Below are 16,734 nucleotides of genomic sequence, written 5' to 3'. Positions count from 1 at the left end.
AATGTCCCCTCAGGTCTTTCGCCACCTCTTTTACGGCAGATAGCCCCTGTAACTCTTTGTGGTATCCGCTTTCTTGGTGCTTGCAAACTGAAGAATATGAAGCATAGGTGTGTCCTAGAAAGAGATGAGAAAAAGCAGTGTCTTCATCCTTAGCAAATGTTCTCCCTGCTTATATTCACTTTGCATACAAATAAACAAAAAAGTAATATTTTATTAGGAATCCAGTGGATAGAATAATGGACTGTAACTCAGCAGAGCTCAGTTCACAGCTCTGCCGTTGGCTTATTGGGCAAAGTCATTTGTATCATCACTATACAGCCTGGGATAAAGACAGTCTCTTTGTAATGCAGTATGAGATCTATCAAGGAAAAATATTATGCAGAAGGAATAATAATAAAATCCTTCTAATGATAATAAAATTATATGTTTTATATATATGTTTATGTTGTGCACAGTGGAATGAACCAGATTCCATTTCTGCCTCATGCTTCATCAGTGGTGCTGTTAACTGGCTTCCATTTTAAGGGCTACATGTATTAGTGTATTATTTTTAGCTGGACCTTCAGATACAGGTGTGCTTTTCCACTGAAAGTGATAGTATTTCATTATAGTAACACTAGCAGCGCTTCCTGCATCTTCGTTACTCTATGGTTAAGTTTAAATACCTACCATTTATGGTGATGATGGGGAGGGTTTTTTTTTTATTTGTGAACTGAGTAAATATGTTGCACAGATTCTTGGGCTGTGAGGACTGTGATTCCCTGAAAGTAATTTGCATAAAGTCTGCATTTGCTCTTTAAATCTTCTCTGGCTGTATGGGTAATGTAAAACATTTATTTTGCCTTATTTTCTGCAATGTAAATAATAGATACATTCAGGACTCGATCCTGAATACCTTAGCTGGTATACACCAGTGTAGCTCTGGAACAAGCAGGGTTGCATTGGCTGGGAATCTACCCCCACCATCAGCTGTAAGTGCCAGTCTTGGAGTGCATTATACAAATGTTCGCTGTAGTTTGTCAGCAGCAAAGCTGTCACCCAACAGTACACACTGCCTTCTATCAGCCATTACTTTTCTGTCATCATCATCAAGTGTAGCTTAAGAGAATCTGTGCATCGTTTCTTTCCTTCTGAACAATTTCCATTGAAATAATTGACCTGTTTTTATGGTAATTCGGTTTCTGCTATTTGTTACTGCAGCATTTTGCAAAGAAAAATGCAAAACTAATGCCCTAGAACAGAAACATTCAGCCAAATTACTTACCAGTAATCCAAGGAATCATGGATAAATCCATTGCTCAAGTGGCTTCTCATTTAGAGCTTTATATAGTTTTCACCCAAGGGTTGAGATTTGGGTTTTTTGTGGGTGGAGGGGTTGATTTGTTTTTGAAAGGTAATACTCATACTTTCTGCCCTAGAGCAACTTTATATAAATCTCTTCTGAAAACTGTATCTGCCAGCACTGTCACTCCACCCACAAGCTTTCACTAGTAACACCAGTTAAAAATATTTAAAGGGGCTGTTTCCACTTGTTTGGTGCATTTCATTTCGTGTTTCTGCCTCCTCGTTTCTTCATTCTTCAAAAAAGTCAATATGAAATATTATTTAAGCCCAGTGTTTTGGAGTGACAACCAGTAAACAGCCTTATACCATGATTAATGAGTACTCAGGAACTGTTTGCTGTTACTTACAAGTAGTAAGTTGGGGCCCACTGAATTTGTTTGAAAGTAAATGAAGAGATTCCAGTTGTGGGTTGGGACCTTCACTGAGTCACTGGATATGCTATATTTTCCACCAATTTCTACCACTGGCTGATGATGTTCATGTCAAGGTGTTACACAGTCAGAAGGAAGTACAAGCTAGCACAGAAGTGACACTCAGAATCTGGACTGTCTGACAAGTTAAACAGTAAGGAGGACTTTAATTTCCATTTAAAAGCTGGAAATGATGGTCAAGGTGTGTGATGAAAATCATGAAGTCTTTTAAAGAAAAAATAGTTCTTCAGAAGTCAAAATGAATGTTGTTTGGTTTTACCTAATGGAGATGTATTTCTTGATTTCTTTGACTTCCAGCAAGCTTAGCTTTCTGTGGAGTTTCTGGGCTGCTATTATGTTTTTCAGGGGAAAGATGCACCAAAGTAAAGAGATCATAGATGTTGCCCTGCTGGTTTAAGCGGGGTCATTGCCAGTGGAAGGCATCTAGGGTTTGATAACAGGCAACGTGCTCTGAATTTCTCCACTTTACTTTGGAAGTTTGTTGAGTAGGTGGATTCCCATGGCTGAGAGAGCCAGTGTCTCAGCAGGGATGACAACGCACAGACCGCCATTCTGCTCTTTTTCTTTTTCATGTCCTAAAAAAGTGCAACTTTCTTGATAGTTCACAGGTGGAAGCGTTGCCTCTATTTTGACCTCTTGAAAGTGGAAGTAGAGTGGGGAGCAATGGAGCGATGAAGGCACAGGTTGAATATTTTCATTGCTGCCTAAATCTTAGGGAAGTTTGATAGCCCCACTTTGTATTGTGTGCTCACGGTGCTTACGCAAGCAGCTTCCACACAATGAGTTACAGAGCTGGAGTAAGTGTATTCATGAAACTCCTGTGAAAGTGCTGATTGCATCATCAGAATCCTGCCTCCATAAGGAAGAAGTTACCTCACCTTCCCAACCCAGCACTTTGGTCACTGACGTTTCTTAGTGTTTCTGGTGCTCCAGGACAGCTATGAATGAAAGAGGACTCTGTATTTTCAGCACCCTGAGCTGCATGCCCTCCTTCTTAATCTGTGTGTTGGGTTGGAGGAAGGATTTATGTCTTGAAACATTTTACAGGTGGTTTATTGAACATTTCACTCTGGTGTTGCTTGTTCAGAGGTAGCCTCATTTAGTAAACTGAGCCCAAATAATCTAGTAGTAAATGACTCTTACATGAAATGAGGAGGTGATCTCAATCCAGATTTTTGTGGAAAATACATGGTTACTCGTGCTCTCAGCACAGAGGCAAAGATTGTCAGTGATCCCTATAGGATGTAGATTTCTGACATGGGTGAGGCTGGGTGGGACACCTATGTAATTCTGCTTGTTTGATGAAGGATGAGAAGAGTATTATAAGCTAAGATAGTATTCTTTTTTCTTTTCTCTTTTTAATCTTTTTCCTTTTTTTGCACAAACAACAAACTCTTTGGTCTAACTAAAATAACTGTGTGGCTAATCCTGCCCTATTAACTCTCCTCAAGGAGTGAATACCTTAAGAGTAGACTTCGATGGAAATTATTAAAGATGACAAAAAATTTCTTTATATAAAAGGAGATGTAGTACAATCTGGCTTCAGAGTTCAGAACATCCAGAATGCCATGGGTTTTGTAGTATAATACCACAGTCAATTATATTTCTTATTTTACATTTTTCTTTTTTTCCTTCTCACACAAGCCTAGACTATGATTTCATGATGTTAATGAAATGTGTTGTGATGTTCCTGTAGGCTGCTGTGGGTAAATAATTACAATATGAGGAAGGTGGTTCATGATGTGGCCCTAAGTCTGTAAAGCAGGACTTTGTGACTGATTAGGATATAAGCAAAGTGGACTGCAGTGTCTCAAAAAGCCCTTCAAAGACCCTTACAGATCAACCTATAGTCACTGCAAGGATCGCCTGTCTCAGGCCAACAGATACTTCTGTGATAAATTTTGGTGATTTGTACCTAAAGCCTTCTTAGTGACTCAAAAACTATTTTTTGTGGTGTGTCCCTGACAACTTCTCCTCCTGTTCTTCAGCCAGCCAGGTAACTAAAGCCTGAGCCTTCTCATGAGAAAAGGAGCTGGCTGACAGCATGCCTTCTCCTACGCATGCGTCCTGACCCTCAAGACTGAGGGTCAGGAGTAACGTGATTTTGGCTGGTCCCAAAATCCAGACCTATGGCTGGCAAGTTTGGGATTTTTATTTCTCCTGCTCATTCAAACCTAGACCAAATGCAGAATCCTTTTAAGTTTGTCCATTGCTATTGCAGTTCTCTTGGTGACTGCTGGAGAAAGAAATGTACACAGCTACTTAAGAAATCCATATATGTAGGCAGGAAAATGTTTTAAAAGAGTATGAAATATCGTGCAAGTATCACTGTTGCTTCTTCTCCAGTCATATGCTACACTTTAAAAAGCCAGAATGTTTTCTTCCACAAAAAGATCTTTGTGTTTCTGAACTTTCAGAAGCCTTAATCAATATAAATAACAGTTTGAGCGTGATGACATCATATTTAGTCCTAGAGTTGTGCATCTCAGCTGCTTAGTCATTTAAATCAGTGGAAATAAGCATAGCAGTTAGAAGTTTCAAAAGGTCAAAGAAGCTACTGTCTTTTCAGCTTTGAATCAGCTGAGAGACTCCAGTTTCTTGGAAACATAATGCCAAGGCTGCATCTCTGCATCTTATTTCTTTTTTTTTTTTTTCCTCCTTTGAAGCAGTAATTAGCTTAAAGGGCAAATCACACCACACGTAGTAGCAGAATACTGTACTGTGCAAGTTCTTTTCTATTTTCTCTTTCACTTGAAACTAGTTTAAAGAGAAGTTTTAGCCCTCATTGTGTACTGAAATGTTTGACTGAAGTTCTCTTACCCAAACGCCAAAAAGCTGTTCATGTTTTTCAATAAAATAAATACTTTTTCAGTACAAATATGACAAGTTCTTTTACCATTTTCTCAGAAGGAAAATAAGTGATAAAGTGTTCCTTGGAGAGCAATTTGTGAGAAAATTAAAATCAAAATGAAAGCAAAAGACTTCTAAAAACTTTGTTTTAAATGTGATTTGTTGTTTTCTTTATAAAAACAGCAGCATGATTTCTGGGAGGAAGCCACCTATCATCTAGACTGCAATGGAAAAAACTGTCCCTTTTTTCCTGTCAGATGTGTCAGTCAATCAAAAGTTACAATCAGAGTGTGTGCCACATTTATCTGTGTAGCAGGACTCTACAGTGTTTTAGGGACTGCTATTTCTTGTATGTTTTTCCGAATGACTCTTTGTTTTATTTCCATATATTTCCAGCTGCCGTTCTGCTGCTGAAGTGAAACTGTCCAAGCGGGTTGTCGAGCATTTCCATTTCGTAGTATACTCAGCCTTCTCAGAGCTGGGAGCCGCACACTGGCGCTCCAGGGACTTCTGGCTGCTCATGCTGCTGGTAGTTTTGCTTTGGTTCGTGAGACTTTACCTGCATTATTTGAGCCAATGGCTCTTCCTTCAGACCATCTCTGTTCCTGTTACAAAGTAAGTCCCGCTGCCTTCTTCCTCTGTCAGAATATTTCTACAAATAGCTTCATTCAAAGCTGTTCCTTCGCACTACGAAGAGAACTGATGACTAAGACTCGTGCTAAGGGCATGCAAGCCCTGATAGGAGCCTCAGAGAGAGGCAGAGACTCCTATGCAGAGAGCAGGAGAATAAGGACCACATCCAGACTCCAGATGATCTGATATGTAAATGTGATCCTAACAGAAAAGTGAAGGTGTTAATAATGTCAATTTTCAACCCAGAACAGGATATGTCCATTTGTGCATCGTGTCATGCCTACCTTTCCCCCTCTGAGATACCCAGCAGGTTATGTATCTTCCATAAGAATCATTTATCATTTTGGATCAAGTATTTCAAAATGCCTAAGAAGTGCACAAAACTGAAGAAGCATTTAAATCATATTTGATGTTACCAAAGTGATCTATGAGTAAAATACTTTGAAGAATTTAACTTTGATATATCAATTTTACTGTGAGGACTACAATGGGTTGACATATTTTAAATATATTATACATTGACTTAAGCTTGGGAATCAGAGCTCTCTAGAGAGTTCCAGGAAAATCATTACTTGTCATTACTTGACATGACAAAAAAAAGATGGAGAACAAGTCCACAAGGTGATATATACCTGGTTCTCCATATGTTGCTGTGGGGTAGAGAATGGGTTTACAGAGCAAAAAAGATCAGTCATGCGTAGGGAAGGGAAGATTTCTCCAATAGAAACCTTTTTTTTCTTTTCTTCACTTTAAAGCATCATGCAAACCTGAATCAGTCAATAGGAGCCAGTAACATGCAACTCTGTGACCTGCGTCTTCTGTGATACTGGGATCACTGGCTAAAATTTGAACAGGGTGTCTGAGCAGACTCTGGACAACACTGGGTATTGTTAAGGTGGTCTTCTAGATCTTAATGCAAAGCCAGACATCTTTTGCTTCTGGCCTTGCGCAGACCAGGTGGGCTCAGCCATCTGGCATTAAAACTTTTGGGAGGCCAAGCATCAAGAGTCTGTGAAAGCAAAGGAAACACAACAGAAGGAAGCAACGTGTGAGAGAGAGGTGGTCATGTTTGAAGCCACTAATCACAGCTGTCCCAGGCAGTCAGCTAGATAAAGGATAATGTTCGCAAGCCAAGATGCCCTGGATCAGCATCCAAATCTGTAGCTGTGTGTCCACAGAAGAGACTGAGTTGAACGCTCTCTAGTCCCACCAAATACAGTAGTAGCACTCACAAGTCAGAGCCAAAGTGAGAATCAAACCACTTCACCTCTACTCAGGAGCAAAATTTAAGCCACTTTGATTTGCTTGAAATTTTTGCCTTAAATGTCAGCATCTGTACGTAGCTCACAATACCATGCAGTTCCTGTCTCCTACAGTGCCAGCAAATTTGCTCATTGTGCAAGCTTTTCAAATCCCACCATCCCATGGTGTCAAGAGGGACATTTTCAGTCCCTTTAGCGATGCTAAAAGCTATGTCTTCCTTGACACATTTTCCACTTTGTGCAGTGTCAGAGGTGCTGCAGTATGCAGAGAGGGGTGGGCTCCTGGGGCCTGTGCTCACATTGGTGCTTCTGGGAGCTAACTTCTTCCTATAGCCCTGCCTGCACAGTCCCAAGGGCCTGGATGTGCATCCACTGAACTGAGAGTCAGAGGGCATCGAAGGATGCAGAGGCAGAAGGAGGAGAAAAAATTTTTTTGAGTGGTTTCATACAGTTTTTGGTCAGAGGATTGTGACCAAGATAGGGATGCAACTTTACAATGCAACGTGCTGTATGCATTATTCTATGGTTTTTTAATGGTTTGCCCAGGAGCACAAACTCTCTCCATTTGCTTTATTTACAGATTCCAGCTTTTCCCTCACACTGTTGAACTGTGCTACCAGAACTCCTTGCTGCAGACCAGTGAAGAGTTGGTCATGGTTGTGGTGGGACCCCTAACCTTGAACGCAGGGCTGCTTCTTATGGTCCTGATCAGATGGGGCTGTCAGCAGCTGTTTGACTCATTCCCTTCCTTCTTGTCAAAGTTTATCATAGCTCTGGGACTCTGGACAGTGCTAGACCCCTTGGCAGTGTTCATAGTGGATTCAGTCCTGGGGGTAAGTCACTTAAAATAACTTGGACATGAGACCTTGACGTAGAAGTTTGTTTTATTCAGTGAATCACTAAAAGATATGAAATTCCACCCCTGGCAATGGAACATGAAAGTTAAAAAGAAATTAAATAATAATGTTATACATTACCTTTTTATTAACAAAATTCCCATCTAATGGAGTCACTGTGTTTCTGCATAAAATTAAGAGCACTGTACAAGCCATATATGGAGATAAGAAAGTAAATCCACCACTGGAATGATTGCATCTGCTTTGAAAAGGATTACTGCAATTTTGACTGTTAGTGGAGATGGGTTAATGAGCAGTCCTGATTATTAGTGCTTCAGATTTTTCTAAGCGCTGAAACAGACAAACTGAAAAAAATAGCAAAACCAAAAGGAGAGGTTATTGTACACTTCTCTGACATGCAACGTAGTTAATATAACTTGCTGGCACACCTAAAAAGACTTGTGAGATTGAAAGACAGACATCTTTAAGGGAACAGCTTCACCACACATAAAATTATGAGAGCAAAGCTCCCAACTCTATCTGGGCCTATGTGTGCACCCTGTAGCCCATCTATACTTTGGTGGCCGGGGGCTTTTATCACGTCCAAGGTAATACAGTCTCTAACATCCAGTCTCCCAGAAGATGCGTTTCAGATTTGGCTCTCATTGTGTAGGTGACATGGGGTCCTTTCGATGGGCGCAGAGGGCTGCGAGCTTTTCTGGGGCCATGGTATTGCTGTTCTTCTGCCCTTGTCCGCCTTTCAAAGATATCTTTGTTTCTGTTGCTCACTCCAGATCAAGCAGTAATCCACAGTCCTTGTTGTGGATCAGGTTTTCTCAGGTCTCTTTGTTCCTCATCCACTAACCAGTGCTCTGCTTTTAAGAAGACCTGTTAAAAATGTGATTTTGCACTGTTTACATGCTGTTTCCCATTGCAGTGGTTTTGAAAATTAAAATTCAGCTGTTCAAGAAATTTAATTGGAGCTCGCTTGGGAGGTAATTGCAATATTTTAAGCATGTGGCAACACACTGTAGTTTTCACTTGGACAGCCTGCTGGTTTTTTTTTTTTTTTTTAATTTCATGGTGTAAACCATGCACAGCATTGAATTTTAATTGTAATTATTCTGATGATGAATTTTTTTCCTAGGAGAAAAAGGGGTATTTTCCCAATATCCAGGCTAGAAAAATGTAAATATTTAAAAGGCTTCGCCCCCTGCTAATACTGGGGTATTCATAAAAACTGGAGGAAAGGCTGAGGTCTGCCTTGTCTTTCCCACACTTGCTTTGAGAAAATCATTGCCATTGACTTCAGTGGAATTGTGTTCAGTTCTAGTCAGGCTGGATTTGTTATCAATTTCAAATAGGACTTCTTTGCTTGGTCAGAGGGAAATGTGAGATATGAATAAAGTAACTAAGTTTTTCATTACAGCGTTAAAACAGCACACCTCTCTCTGTACTTCATACTGAAAATTTGGCAATTTTACCCACCAAGATTATCTTTGGTAGAAACTAATTTGTTCAAATATTACACAATATAGTGTGTGCATCCTTTCCAAAATGAAACTATATTTCTTACATGTGTTTTCATTATTGCATTTGTAATTTTTTTTTCCCTGGCATTCTTTCAGCAGCTATTTCAGATTTACTTGCCAATCTATTTTAGATCAAGCATTTTTAAAATGTTGTGTTGGGGTAATGAGTTATTTTAGTGCTAGAATGTATTTTAGTATCCTAAATGGCCTTAATACTTATGAAAGAAGACAGATAGCCCTGGAGACAAAGGTTTCTCTGTTTACTAACTAATTTTTGTTATTATTGGGGGAAGACTAGAGAGCCAGTTGCATGTTTGGGGGGTTTCAACTCATAGTTCGAGATACTTTGTCAAATGTGTGATTGCAGGCTTGATTGACTATCAGCTTGTAGAAGGATGTTCCAGGGATAAGAAACTTTCCTATGATTTTGGAGAATGCAGTTCTAGTTCCAGTTCTGCCAGAGCTTTCCCAGGACTAGTCACTTGGTCTCCCTGTAGCTTGTAAAATGCAGAGGGTAACATCTCTTTAGCCACACGGATACGAGTCATCATAAAAAATATTAGATACTGCAAAGTGCTCACATGACTATCACTCCGTGGTGTGATAAGTACGTAAGACAGATATTGACAGATATTATTGAAACAATTTAAAATGAAGACACCTTCCTTGGATCATGTCTTTGAGGACCACAGAAGGATTGACACAATCTCTTTGTAAGAAAAATGGATAGGAAGGTACACTTCCCCCATGCAGTTTTTGCCTTGCTAGAAAGAACTGCTCGGGTAAGAGAGAAATTTATTCTTATTTGCCATTCAGACTTTTGGCTCTCTGGAGGGATATCAGGACGTGACTGCTGTGCAGAGGATTTTCCTTGGTAGACAGTCTCTTTGGTAAGAAAATGGTGGAGGCAGACAGCTTTTTTTTTGCAAGAAAAGAGGGTAGAACAGGGAGATAGAACAGAACTAGGAGATAATGCATTTTAACTTTTTTGTAAAGAATATGGACAGATCTGAATTAGTGACTAGTCTTTCTATGACATTACCATTCTCCTGGGACTTGTAATTTCCATTACAGAAACCTGGCAGTGTTGCAAAGGGTGGAGAGAGAACAGAAATATACTCAAGGATCTCAGTCCTTGTACAGCTCATCACTGGACTTGTAATTGTCTTTGCTTTATTATGCAAGTCACTGCAAAGGTAGCAAAAAATGGGGAGAAAATTTTGACTCTTCCTAAGGATTAGTCCAGGCAAGTTGTTCAGGGAAGTGCAGGTTTCTTGAAGCCTAAAGGTCACAGACTGCCTCTCTGAATGATATGTACTCGATTTTTTGGTGGTGTAGTTTCACATCTTTGCAAAATATGTTAACATGATTTAATATGGATACAGCTGTCACTGTGTCACTTTAAAAAGAAAAAAGTGAAGAGAGGAATTTATTTTAGCTCTGAGCAGTAGAAGACCCATGATATGTAGCTGAATTCTTCTAAATCGATCCAGCAGAGGGCAATAATATGTCAATACAGTAGCTAGTTCTTAAGAATTAGATATGGGGAAAAAAAAAAGGAAAATAATAGATTTTTGGAAAATCTTTTTACATATTTTACTGGAAGTATAATGAAACATAGAGTGCTACAAAACCTTCAGGATTATTTGTGAATCTTTGCAAAAATACACAAACCACCTTATTCCCAATTAAATTACTATTTTAGTTCTATGAATATTAGGTCCTTACCAATATTTAGCATGGTAAAGATTTGTTTCATCTTCAGCAGAATGAAAATAGTTATACACATTTATTTGTTTACAGAGCAGTTGAACATAAACTATTAATAGCATAACTAAGTAGGGTATATGACATGTACCTTTGGAGAAGCTATTAAGGATACAACTTATGGTTGCTACTTTGTACAGTTAAGAGGTATCTTTAATTCTACCACAGCAGTGGGAGTACGGTACAGTCAGATCTCTTCGGAGGTGTTGGTCTCGTGTCTCTATTTTTTCTCAGGAAAGAAAGAAATTAAATGAGAGCTATATCATAAAATAATTCTGATGCTTGTTGGTTATTCAACGTTGCAGGCTGTTCTTTATGGCTTCCCGAACTGGACTGACTGGACACTAGGAGTGGCGGCTGAAGGGAATATCTGATTTTCTGACTTAAAATGTTGCAAACAGACTTGACAATGCATGTACATAAATTAAAATACTGCTTCATAAGGGGGAACTTGTCTCTTTTGCACTGAAAAAAGGTCAATCCCTTTGGGCAAAACTTAACAAAACCCTGCTGGTGTCCCCTGTTGATCTACTTGTAGTTGCTTTCTCCATTTTTCTCACCTCATTGGGTCTCAGTGAAGCTTTGTGAATCCACTACCTTCTTTGACTGATGCTGTTGTTTGCAAGGCTACTGGAAAAGCTATCCTAGGTGTCAGCTAGCACCACATGCAGATGCCCTGATACTTCCATTTGGCATTTCAGACAACGTGATGGTTACTTTTGTTTTCCAGTGGTAGCACCAAACACTGACTCAATCTGAAGCTGGGAATTGGTGTGTATACACCCTCCAAAGTGCACATGTTCAAAATAATGTAACTTGCTGAGTCTGGTAGGAACCAGCATTTTTCTTGTGACAAGGGCAAGTCTTTTAGAGACTGGTCAGTTTGGAATTATGCACTGGCACAAGTGTTTTCTGCTCACTCAGCACTCCTAAGAACAACAGCATAAATCATTCAATATTATGCCTTTCTGGTCATTGAAATAAGGCAAATTTCAGCTTTCTTCCCCTTCCACTTCTCCTGAAATATGCTAACAAAACCCACATTGAGTATTTTCACTGTGACATGGGTTTTGTTCAATAAACCACCTCTATAGGTACCTTTTAGTTGTACTAAAATAAGGCAGAAAATAGTTTGTTTCACATCTCATGGTTAATTTCAAATCCTATGTAGCAGACTCCTAAGCTTCAAGCTGTGTGCCCCACAAATTACAGTTAAATCCTTCTTATAAAGAAATTCAGGTTCTTTCGTGTCTATAGGTAAACAGTGTAATCAGGTTTGGCATTTTCTTATGTTGATTTCTTCCCCCATGACAGCGACTTGGGAACAGTGTAGAGAAACCCATTGCTGATGCTGCAAAGCTCTACTGGGTCTTTCTAAGAGCAGAGGAGTCAGGGATTCCTGGTGCCTTAATCACTGTGATGCTTTATACAATCCTGTTCATCACCTCATCGACAATGTTGTACCTGTACTTTTTAAGGTATGTCTCTTTATCTCATTATTCCCTTAGGAGCTTAGGCTCAAGCCCCTTCTGTAAGATAAAATAAGGTGATGTCAGAAAAGACATATCAATGTCACATATCCGGAGCCAAGAATTGCAGGCAATTAAGGAGGGGTTAGCTCCTGCTTAACTTTTAATGCACTGGTATTTGGTGGGCACAGCGAGTCGGAGAGGGAGCCACTTATTTCCTCGACAGGAACACAACTGATATCATGATTTTTCATAGAGTCTAAGAGCCTCTGCTCCTTTTGCTTCAGAGAATGGTGTCTGTGTCAAGGGTTTAAGCTCTAAAGTGTGTGTACCTTTTATTTAGGTACTTTGGAAGACATTGTCTTTAGTCTTCCAAGCAGGGTTTTTGTGAGAAATAGGAAAAATTCAGAAAGCTGCATATGGTGTGAAGTGCAAAATCTTTCTCTGAGTCTCCAGTGGCCCCCAGAGTCTTCCAGTCTTTTGATGATACAGGGTTTTTGACTTGATGTGACTGAGGCTTTTACCCACTGAGTGACATGACAATTCAAATAATTTTTCCACTATTTTAGCCCATTATGAATATTCAGTTCATCATGAAATTTGACCAAGTACCTTTCTTGCCGCCTTTCTAGCAGGCAGCATTAGCTGTACAGTCAATAGGGACAGGTGTGGGACACCGAAAATGAATGAGATAGGTTGTCTAATATATTGAATGAAAAAGTGTATTTTCTTTTTCCTCAGTGACTCATCTATAATGCAGAATCATAGCATCTACGAATTTTGTACTGGCCCTCAATTCACCCAGTGATGAACACTGAGTGGTGGCAAGCACAAATAAAAAGTCATATGCAAAGGCAAGATGCAGGCAGGTGTAAGAAGAAAAGCTCAGCGTACGCCTTCCATCTGACAGAATCATCCCTCGGTCTCCTTTCCACAAACTCTGTTGCAGCAGGCAGAAAAAGATAAATGACAATCTAAATTTCTGCAAAGTATTTCAAAGCTCCTGCATTCCTGGAAGCTGTACACAACTCCAATGTACTGGTAGTCTAGTTAATTAGTTTTTGAGATGTTAATGCCTTCTTAATCATTGACTTAATAGTTTTGAATAGCTTCATAAGTTTTAGCTGCTGTCGTTTATTACTCAGGAAAATTAATTTAAATTAAAACATTTGTAAGGCAGGTTTTTATGAGAATATTACCAACATCTTCATTGTCTGGGGAACAGGTGCAAGATCATCAAAGGTTCCTTTCCTTCTGGATCAATTTTCCCATAATGTTTGCCAATAAAGGGGTGGGGGGAGAATTTTACTAGGGGAAAAAAGTTGTCTTAGTACGACACATTTTAAAAATGATTCATAGCAAAATACAAAAGCAAAGGGAAGATAACAAAACCTGTTACAGTGCATAAGGTCTTTGAAGTTCTTTGCTTGACAACAAAAAGAAACATTTTGAATACTGGAGTCTCTGCAGAGTAAAGTTATACTATGAGCTTCTGAAATTGGATCAACTTTCTCTTCCTTGTGTGTCCACAGCCCAATACAGTGGGAACCTTGGACCTGGCTAGGACTCTCGAGCAGCACACTGTCAGGCCACTAATGATAGCATTAAAACTTTTAAAAATGTTTTTAAGGAAAGCATCTTTGTAATTCATAACATTGTTTCCTGAATATTGATATAACAGCATTTGTTTTCAAGACAAAATAGTATTATAACCAAGGCAGTAGTATCCCTTTGTGTGAATATTTCTCAGGTGTTACATCTCAACGATATTCAAATGTAACATTGCTCGACTCAGAAAACATATATTTTTTACACAGGCATCCACCACATCTTTCTCTTGTAAAGTAAACCAATATAAATATTGAGGGATGTCTTCTTGTGCCCGAAGACACCAGTCCACAGGGAAGACCTTGGCTGTTGGACAGTGGAGTTGGTGCCATTGGTTAGAATTACTCAGCGATTTGCCATTTAACAGAAGTGTTCAGCAGAATATAAAAAAGGGATAAGAACAATGAACCCACCAGACCACCAAAGCAAGTAGGGGAAGTGTCTGTTTCTGCCACATCTAGAAAGCATCATGGCAGCACTGATGAACAACCAGGAAGCTAATGAAATCATGGGCAGGGGATAAACAGCAGTAGGCATCTATTTGTGTCTTTATAAACCAACATACCTCAATAAATCTGTCTCCCCTTGGGTGTCTTGGGAGTCTGTAGTACAACTAGCATGGAGAGATATTCTAATTACTTTTTCGAAAAATGAAGTGGCACTGGTTGCAATTCCTTCATTTTAATTCCACTAGACATTAGAAACAGTCAGAAATTTGTTGGTGAAATGTTTTCTGCACTGTGAGAAAACACAGACCCTTCTCAACTAAAAGCATCCGCTGGAAAGAGTCTAAGTTTCCTGGTATTGAAATATTTTGGGGTGAAAAGATTAAAAAATCTACACTTTTCAATGTTAACAGCATAACTATTTTTATATTTTTTACAGTTGTTTTCCAAAAAAGGATGAGAAGGGCTCAAGTGAAGATGTAATAAATTGTTTTAAACCACTCTACCCTTCAATTTTTGGTTTGTGTAAATTTTTGAGAAGTCCATTTTTTGATCTGACTCTGGATAGCAAATCATTTCAATGTTTTCTGTTCTTTCTGATAAATAAATGAACTTGTAAGGTATTATACTGGGTCTCATAGCTCTAGAAAATAGCATCTGAATTTTGTTTTGCTCTTTATTGCATTAGCAATAGAAATTATTATTGTCATATTTATAAGAAGCCATGTTAAGATACAATAAGTGTTTCATTAGTTTTCATGACAAAGAAAAGAAATTCAAGCAGGTAACAGGAGCAGGCTGAGTACTTTTGGGCAAAAGGAACAAAGCTGGAAGACAGGCTTCATGATTCTTAATTAATTCAAAGTTAATTATATTGTTTATAACCATGTGCTTAAAATCTTCATATAGAAAATGTTTATGGCAGCAAATAGACAGTAATTTAACTGCATTAAATTTTACTTCATTTGAAATAAGAATGTTACATTAAGTGAGCTTAAATAAATGGCAAGGTCTTTTTCTTGTTTAGCAAGATAAGTGGCAAGTAATTTAAATTGCTGACCTGGAATTTCGAAGACGAACACCACAGAATATTATTGTTTCAAGATGAGTGGAAGGCCAGAAAGCCCACCAGCTTGATTGCTAGTTTTTCAACTAAGCACAAGATAATTCTGAGTTACGAGTCAATGTTTGCATAAATGCATCTATTGTGTCAAAAGAACATCTAATGTAGATCCAGGGATTAAGAGACAAACTTTTCCTTGAAGATGATGTGGAATTTGGAAAATTACTCCACGAAGGGTATTAGATATTTTTAAAAAATCTCCTCTGTAGCGTGTTTTAAGATACTTCAGTATCCTACTCTGCCTTAGCACTGATTTGCATTTCACACTTTAGAGCTTTTTCTATTATTTCTTGGTAGCCAGTTTGTTTATATTCCCAGGGCTACCTACATCTCAATTAGGTTATCTTCCAGCTGCTCTCCTCTTTTGAGAAGAGAATCCCAAAGTGACATCTTGGAAACTACAGCAAATTGAGGGCTGCAGCTTCAAAAAGGAATGTTTCAAAAAAGAAGGGTGGGGAAAAAAGTACAGAGAGCGCCTTAGCAGCAAAGCAGGAGATATAAGTCCCTAATCTGATGTTGAGCCAAGCTGCTAGATTTCAGTATCAGAATAGCTACTCCATCACAGAAACTCTTGGATATAGAGCTTGACCCTAAGGTACATATTCCCATTTGAAGAGAGAGCTAAAACTCCTCCTGAGATCAAATTGAAAAACTGTCTGTTGGTATTTCTGTTCCACTAATTGTACTAAGCAGCTTATTGAGTGTGCTTCTCTGCAATTACTGTGTGCACTGTAAGGTGAGATGTAGAGCTAGTGTAAATGTGAACTTCATTCTGATTTACTTGAACCCACACACACATTGGTTAGCACATACATGCCAATACAAGACCCAAGAATAAGGATCAGCCACAAGAACTGTGTCTAGTGCTGCTGTACATGAGAAGGATGAGAGTTCAGAGGATCAGAGGAGCTGTACGTGTGCTCTTTCTCCCACCTGCCAAGAAATGAAGGACCTATACAGCTCCACAGGAATCTGGACTTTTTGTTGGTTGCAGTGCCACACAGCAATCCCTGCGCTTCTCATGACTACCCAGCCAGTCTCTGGGAAGGACAGAAAAGCTGAGATTGGCACCAAGCAACAGCTGAATTGTAATAACGTATTAGCTTGGGAGAAGGTACAAAAGGAAAGACCTCAGTTCAATATCCAAGATTGAGATTCCAGATTTTCTGATCTTTATTTTCTGAACCCCTGGTTTTGGAATAAAAGTAGAATGAGAAAGAGATGAACTTGAAGAGGTTCCATTTGAATTAAACAGCAATGTTTTGAAGTTTTGAAGTTCATCTAAGGCTAAAAATGTGACACTAGGCTTTTCCAAAAGCCTCACAATATTTCTTGGTTTCACCTACATTAAGAAATACCACACAGCAAGCCTTTCTTGTGGTAGAGAATTTTACTGCGTAGTGCTTATTTAATTCCCTACCACAGCACAGAAA

The 16,734-nt window shown here is 39.0% G+C and overlaps 1 protein-coding gene across 1 annotated transcript in view; it reads left to right on the top strand.

The window, feature by feature from the left end:
• LOC140647234 (uncharacterized) overlaps positions 1-16,734 on the top strand; it is a gene marked incomplete at its 5' end in the record, with an annotated part of 149,875 nt that overhangs the window by 98,895 nt on the left and 34,246 nt on the right. The window contains 3 exons of the mRNA XM_072851597.1: positions 5,022-5,240; positions 7,101-7,353; positions 11,970-12,133. Coding sequence (XP_072707698.1) covers positions 5,022-5,240; positions 7,101-7,353; positions 11,970-12,133 — 636 coding nt within the window. The remainder of the gene's footprint in view (positions 1-5,021; positions 5,241-7,100; positions 7,354-11,969; positions 12,134-16,734) is intronic.

This window comes from Ciconia boyciana, chromosome 2, assembly GCF_034638445.1.
Source record: "Ciconia boyciana chromosome 2, ASM3463844v1, whole genome shotgun sequence".
In the NCBI taxonomy this organism is placed as follows: Eukaryota; Metazoa; Chordata; class Aves; order Ciconiiformes; family Ciconiidae; genus Ciconia; species Ciconia boyciana.
This window is presented reverse-complemented; position numbering and strand designations above follow the sequence as displayed.